General features: G+C 35.0%; 2 protein-coding genes and 1 long non-coding RNA gene across 4 annotated transcripts in view; 1 reads left to right on the forward strand and 2 right to left on the reverse strand.

The window, feature by feature from the left end:
• Window positions 1–221, reverse strand: part of LOC120073314 — a 2,050-nt gene extending 1,829 nt beyond the window's left edge. The window contains exon 1 of one of the 2 annotated variants that reach the window (XM_039026082.1): window positions 66–221. The gene's annotated coding sequence lies outside the window, so the exon portion shown is untranslated. The remainder of the gene's footprint in view (window positions 1–65) is intronic. The other variant, XM_039026080.1, reaches the window with a different exon arrangement.
• A 41-nt stretch (window positions 222–262) lies between these two features.
• Window positions 263–5,426, forward strand: LOC120073316 (mitochondrial pyruvate carrier 1). The gene is made up of 5 exons (XM_039026087.1): window positions 263–407; window positions 4,308–4,410; window positions 4,530–4,584; window positions 4,670–4,805; window positions 5,221–5,426. The coding sequence occupies exons 2-5, from the start codon at window positions 4,318–4,320 to the stop codon at window positions 5,258–5,260; spliced, it is 324 nt and encodes a 107-aa protein (XP_038882015.1). The 5' UTR covers window positions 263–407; window positions 4,308–4,317; the 3' UTR covers window positions 5,261–5,426.
• Window positions 5,155–6,099, reverse strand: LOC120073317. Its single transcript, XR_005480735.1, has 2 exons — window positions 5,665–6,099; window positions 5,155–5,598 (listed from the first exon to the last, which is right to left on the reverse strand). It is a non-coding gene; the product is annotated as an uncharacterized LOC120073317 (long non-coding RNA).
• Between the last annotated feature and the right edge of the window lie 666 nt (window positions 6,100–6,765).

The following is a 6,765-nucleotide window of genomic DNA, read 5'->3' on the forward strand; positions in this document are numbered from 1 at the left end:
GAGAGTATCAGATAAAATGTAGCTCAATCGAAAACCAAAAAGAATGCGGAATTAAGTTAACAAACCTCGAAATGCCTATGGACGTGAACTGCTGCTCACGGCGGAGAGAAACGACGGAATCGTTAAGATAAGCCGTAACCCTAATTAAGCAGGAGAAAGAGCTAAATTTGGCGCTCTATTGAAGAAGCTTCTCCTGTAAAAGATGGGCCTGGCTTTTAGGCCCATAAAAGAAAAAAACAAAATACCCAAAAGGAACATGAAAAAGAAAAAGAAAAAGAAAAAGAAAAAGAAAAAGAAAATTAGCCTACTATCGCTCTTCATCTTCTCCTTTTGGGTGGTTTCAAAGTCAAAATTCTCTAGCGGTTCTCTATTCTCTCTTGGCCAGATCTGCATCGAATTGCCGACTGGTAAATTTCTGCACGTCCTTCAGATTTTATGCACCTGAATTTTCTTAGAATTACGAGGGTTTCTTTAACTTTTTGGGAAATATACATATTGATTTTTTTGGGGATGTTAATGAATTTGGAGGTTTTATTGAAATATACACACACCATAACGCTCATTTATTCTCTGATGATGACTATGAAATTATAGAATGTTTTTGATTAATTTGTTGGGATTTTTAGTGGCACGGGCTTTTGATAGTTGAAAAGAAATGAGCTATTGAAGAAGGGATTTGTGTGATTTTTATAACATTGAATTCGCCATTTTTATCACGGTGGTACTTGATGGAATTTTAAGATGGGATTTGGGTTTTTGGATTATATTAATTTACAACAACGAGAATGATTTTTGTTTCTTAAATTCATTCGCTTTGTTGATCTGATGATTTGTTTCTTATACTTTTTAAAGTTAGACGGCTGTTTTTTCCTATTCTTCTCTCTTTCTCAAATTGAGAAGGATTATGAACTTAGCTGATGGTATTTGCATATTCGTGTAATTTGTAGTCTAGGTGGATTTTTTGTCCTAACATGGGAGTATGAAATGATTTGAAGTTGTAGGGAACTTCGATAATATTTTCAGATGAACAGTTTTACGTTTTATAAGACCACGAAACTATTTTAGTGAAATAAAAGTATTTTGGATTGTGCCTCGAGTCTTTGTTTTTTGGTTTGCAAGGAGGGTTTGTCCAATTGAAGTAGGAATTAGGATGACCTTTTGGTTGGAATGGTCTTACATGATCTCTGCTCGTTTGCCTTAATATATAGTGAGTGCTGGTTAACGCTTTTTTAGGCTAAATTATAACTAATTTCCTTGAACTTGAATTTTGTCATTTGTTTCAAAAATACCCCTATACTTTTAAAAGTTGCAATATTACTCTTCAACTTTCATAAATTGTTCCAAATGACTATTGGAATAAAAATCCTTTGGAATTTCATATTGACTTAGAACCTATGAAGCACAGATACTTCATGTGAGGTAAAGAATTCGTATCAGATGTCGATACTCCCAGATATTCTCAGATATGTATTTGACCCGCGATTTGGAGTATTTGTTTTTACGCTGAGCAACTCATCTAATATTTCCCAATTCAAAATTAAGTGGCCTATTTAAAAAGCTCACTACCCCAGTCCAAAAATAAAAGGAAAAGAAAAAAAAACCCAACCCTAAAATCATCTAATGTTCATCTTTACGTTTGAGACCCACAAAGTCCTGCAAAATATAACTCACTTGAATATCTTGAACAATGCAATAGAGAAGTTCTTAATCTGTCTTCATACTGATCGACTTCTTCTTCGCTGATCAATATGAGTCCCTTTTCTATTGCATTCTATTGACTATTATTCTTCAACATCTCTGATGTTGCTTTTTGTACTGTATTTTGATATTTGTATTGTATTTTGTACTATTGTCATTAACTTGACATTTTATGATTTTTCGTGGATTTGATTACATTTAGTATCTTTATGTTAAACTTACATATGTCCTAGATTTTTTGAAGGAAAAAAAAAATGTATTTTCAATGTATCAATATTCTATTTTTTTTAAAATTAACGTATTGTCATATCCTATTGTATTTGTATCTGTGTGTCTGTACTTCATAGCTTAGAACTGTGTGGCGATGCCTAAAAAACGATGTAGTGACGAATTTTCATTCTTTCCAAATTTTAAAAAATTTATACTCCAAATATTTCTGCATTTGAAAGTATAGGGGCGGTTTTGAAACAAATGGTAAAGTAAGTAAGAAAGAGAGATGTGTGTGTGTGTGTGTATATATATATTATATGTTTTTTTTTGTGAGTTGTATGGTTTTATTTTTAATCCTCATCCGATGTAGATGCTTTGTATGAAAGCATATGATCATTATTAATGGCAAATCTAGAGGGAAATTTAAAGCAACTAGGGGCCTTAGACAAGGTGCTCTATTATCTCCCTTCCGTTTTATCATCATCATGGATGGTCTCAATAGAATCCTCACTTTGGTAGCTGAAAAAGGTTTCAGTTGCGGATACTCTATTCCAAGTTCACCCCTCAACATCAACCATCTCCTTTTTCCGACGACACACTACTTTTCTCCATCAACAATGACAGGAAGATTGAAAATCTCATCAATTTGATGATCCTTTCTGAAAGTGCTTCTGGCCTTAACATCAGTAGGCATAAATCTGAATTTTTGGGTATCAATTGTGGAGAAGAATAGATGGAATGTTGCTACAAGATTTGATTGTAAGGTGGGGCAATGGCGTACTACATACTTGGGTCTGCCTCTATATGGCAAACCAACTACAGTAACTTTTTGGCAGCCGGTTTTGGACAAAATTGACAAAAGGCTACCCTCATGGGAACATAATTTCCTCTCAAAAGGAGGTCGACTAACCCTTTTGAAAGCAACTTTTTCCAATCTACCTATCTACTACTTATCCCTCTATCATGCCCTTGGAAAAATTATCGATGCCATTGAAAAATGTTTTAGAAGCTTCCTATGGTCGGGCCACTGGGACAACAAGCTATCTCATTTGTTAAAATGGGATAATTTAAAGAAACCTCTCGATGGAGGGGGACTGGGGATCACAAACATAAACAACAAAACAAAGCCCTCCTTGCTAAGTGGATTTGGCGTTTTCATTTGGAGAAAGAAGCCCTCTGGAGAATATTAATCAAAGCCAAATACGGGTCACAACACTTTGATCTCATGGCAGCCGATTACAAACGCATCTCAACTAGAAGTCCATGGAAATACATTCTACATCAAAATGATCTTGTCTATAGGAATATTCGATGTGTTATTGGAGATGGCTCCTCTATAGCTTTTTGGATAGACACATGGCTTGCTGGTTACACTTATAAACAAACTTTTCCCAAGCTCTTTTGGCTGTCTGATTCCAAAACTGCTTCTATTAAGGAGGCTTGGAATGCTACAAACTGCTCTTGATCCCTAAACTTCAGAAGACATCTCAAAGATGATGAGATAGAGGAATGAGCTGCTCTTACCCATCTTCTTCCAAGTTTAACCTTACTGATAGAAAGAACCACTGGACATGGAAACTCAACCATATTGGTTTCAAGACAAAGTCATTATACTCTTCCCTCATGTCCAACTCACACTCATCTTCGGCCAACTTATTTAGAAAAATGTGGAGCTGTCCCTACTCGAAGAGAGTTAAATTCCTCCTTTGGGAAATCACAAAGTCATGTCTAAACACTATGGATAGGCTATAGAAACTTTGCCCATGGATCAACCTATCTCCCTCTTGGTGCTGCCTCTGTCGAACAAACAACGAAACTATTCAGCATCTTTTCTTTGACTGTCCTTTTTCTAGAGGGACATGGATGGAGGGCTTTTCTGCTTTTAATTGGTATGTTGCTTTTCCAAATGACATGCAAATCTGGCTCCACCTTTTGATCAGCTGGACTCCTTTCAAAGCTGTCAAAGATCGTCTTTGGTTAAACATCATTTGTGCTGTTTTATGGAAGATTTGGGATGAAAGAAATGCTAGAATCTTCCGGGATAAGACCAAGACAACAAAGGACATTATTGATACTATCATTCACAATACTTTTTTTGGGTGCAAAGATTTACGGGCTATACATAGTCATAGTTTTTCTTTCCTTGTTGCAAATTGGAAACACCTTTTGCACACCCTATGATTGGGGTCTTTATGTACCTTTAGATATCTTTGGATATTTCATTTAATCAATGAAATTGTTTCTTATCAAAAAAAGTATGAAACCATATAGTTTTAGTTTATCTCTAGTTGTCATAGCTCGTAAATGTGTTTCTTTAACCGTTATTTTTGTCTCACCATTACATGGTGTTACATGAATTTTTAATATTATGGTCCGTTGGTCTGTTATTTATTTTGCAGAAATCGGAGAATGGCTTCATTCCGGGCATTCTTGAACAGCCCTGTTGGTCCAAAAACTACTCATTTTTGGGGACCTGTCGCCAACTGGGGATTTGTGGCTGCTGTATGTCTCACTTCAATTTAAGTATCAGTTCTATCATGCTTACCATGTTGCCTATCATTTGATTGTTTTTCTTAGTTCTTCTCTGCAATTGTCTTGATCCTCCTGGTGGATTCAAACAGGGGTTAGCAGACATGAACAAGCCACCAGAAATGATTTCTGGCAACATGACAGCAGGTTGAACCTATCTATGTTAGAACTCATTTATCTATAGTGTCTTTTAGTTTTGTCTAAGTGATAATATCTGCCCTTGTCATTGCAGCAATGTGCGTCTATTCAGGACTGTTTATGAGATTTGCATGGATGGTGCAACCCCGCAATTACCTACTTCTTGCTTGTCATGCATCGAATGAGACTGTACAGTTGTATCAATTCTCACGCTGGGCAAAGGCTCAAGGGTAAGTAGTGAACTAATCAACTTCATTGAACTTTTATGATCGTTTCCTCTATATGCACGTTATTCTTGATAACTCCACTGATGTCTCCCTCGCGGGGTGGTCTTTAGCCAAAATAAGTTATCAACTAGCGTTGGTTGTTGGGAAAGCAGTATCTGGGCTGGTATTTGGTATCATGTTTTTGGACGAGAATTTATCAAAAAAAATTGTTTTATGTCACACTGAAAGTTCATTTATTTTAGCACTATCTAGTATATTTAGTATTAGCATGTACATTAACGTGTTACATTCCAGCTTAACTGTGTGAGTATGTGCATGTAAATTGTGGCTATGATAGTTTTCTCGTTTATTCTGGGCAAAGTAATAAGCCTTTTTTTTTCTTTTTTTTTTTTTTGGTAACATAACTACATTCCACTAGGTACTTGTCAGAGAAGAAAGACAAAGCTGCATCTCAGTAGCTTGATGCTATATTCCTCATCATTATTTTCTACGGATTGTAATTCGACTCATTGATAATCATTGTGTATGTTATTTGAAAATATGTCGAGGAAACTACTTCAGTAACACCAAAATGGAATTGGGAACTTTTCTCCCGGGAAGCAATAAATATTTCAGATTTGCCCATTCTGAGTAAACAAATACAAGAATGCAGTACATGAGTTACCTTATAATCCTCAGTAATACTGATTAGCCGTCATACAAGGCATCTAAGGGGATGTCAGATATTAAGGTTTAATCAGTATATGTGTTGTTGTATGGTATAGTTGGAGTTTGTTTAGTGGGAATGGATGATCACCTGGCTTTGTAAATAAAGGACTGGTATGGTATAGTTGGAGTTTGTTTAGTGGGAATGGATGATCACCTGGCTTTGTAAATAAAGGACTGGCAGTAAGCAATGGAAGCGATCTCGATTCTAAAGGATCCTTCAATGTCTTGACCTCTCTTTATAATTGTTGAGGGGCGTTCAAAGTTCACAAATAAGCCTGTTCTTTTGTTCCTGTGATAAATGGTTGGTGAAACTACTAAATAAACATTTACTTATGAAGGCATCCATTTCTGCTCTTTTAGACAGGCTTGGTCACTTGAGGGTGTTTGGGGTACTGAATGGAGTGAGGGGAAAGTCGGGGTCTTACATTTGAGGGTAAAATTAGTTTTTGAACCATTAATTGTTTGAGATGGGTGTCTTTTTTCTCCTCCCTTTATTTCATGTACCCTTTTTCTTTTTCTTTTTCTTTTTCTTTAAATAAATATATAGTAAATAAAGGAATATGTGGTTCTCACATCTCAATCATCAGATTCATCCAACTTGAACATATTTGCAGAGACTGTACGAAAAGGGAAACGATATGCCCTTTCAATTTGTGCAGAGATTAGTTTTGGTGAAGGGAAAAGGAAACAGCAAGATTCTGATTCATAATGAAACAATATAAAGAGAGAAAGTGCTGCAACAATTAGGCGTAGTATGGATGTGTAGTTTTGCTTGGAAAGGGAATAACGAAACAAAATAATAATAATAATAAAATAAAATAAAAAGAATAATTTATTTATTTAATTTTTTTTGGCAACTTCAGTGGAAATTCTGTTTATTATACATATATCTATAGGGGAAGAAGGTCGCACTGACAGGAGAGGAAGAAGAAATGTGTTAGGTTTGAGGGAGTGTGTTCGGAAAGGAAATATTTTGGTAAAAATTAAAGTAAAACACTTTGTTGAAATTAGAAGTACAAATTGATTTGTAGCCATGATTTAAAAGTAGAAACTGATTGAATGTTTTTCTTTCCGCTTATACATTTAGATGAATAATTTTGTAAATATTTGCAATAATCTTTTTAATTAGTATTAACATAAATATCATATATCGAGATTAAGTTATAAGTTTACTCACTATAAGATTTGAAAATTGTGATAAATAAATTCTTAAACTTTTAATTTTGATTATAGTTCCTTAATATTTAATAGATCT

This window comes from Benincasa hispida, chromosome 3, assembly GCF_009727055.1.
Source record: "Benincasa hispida cultivar B227 chromosome 3, ASM972705v1, whole genome shotgun sequence".
Taxonomy (NCBI): domain Eukaryota; kingdom Viridiplantae; phylum Streptophyta; class Magnoliopsida; order Cucurbitales; family Cucurbitaceae; genus Benincasa; species Benincasa hispida.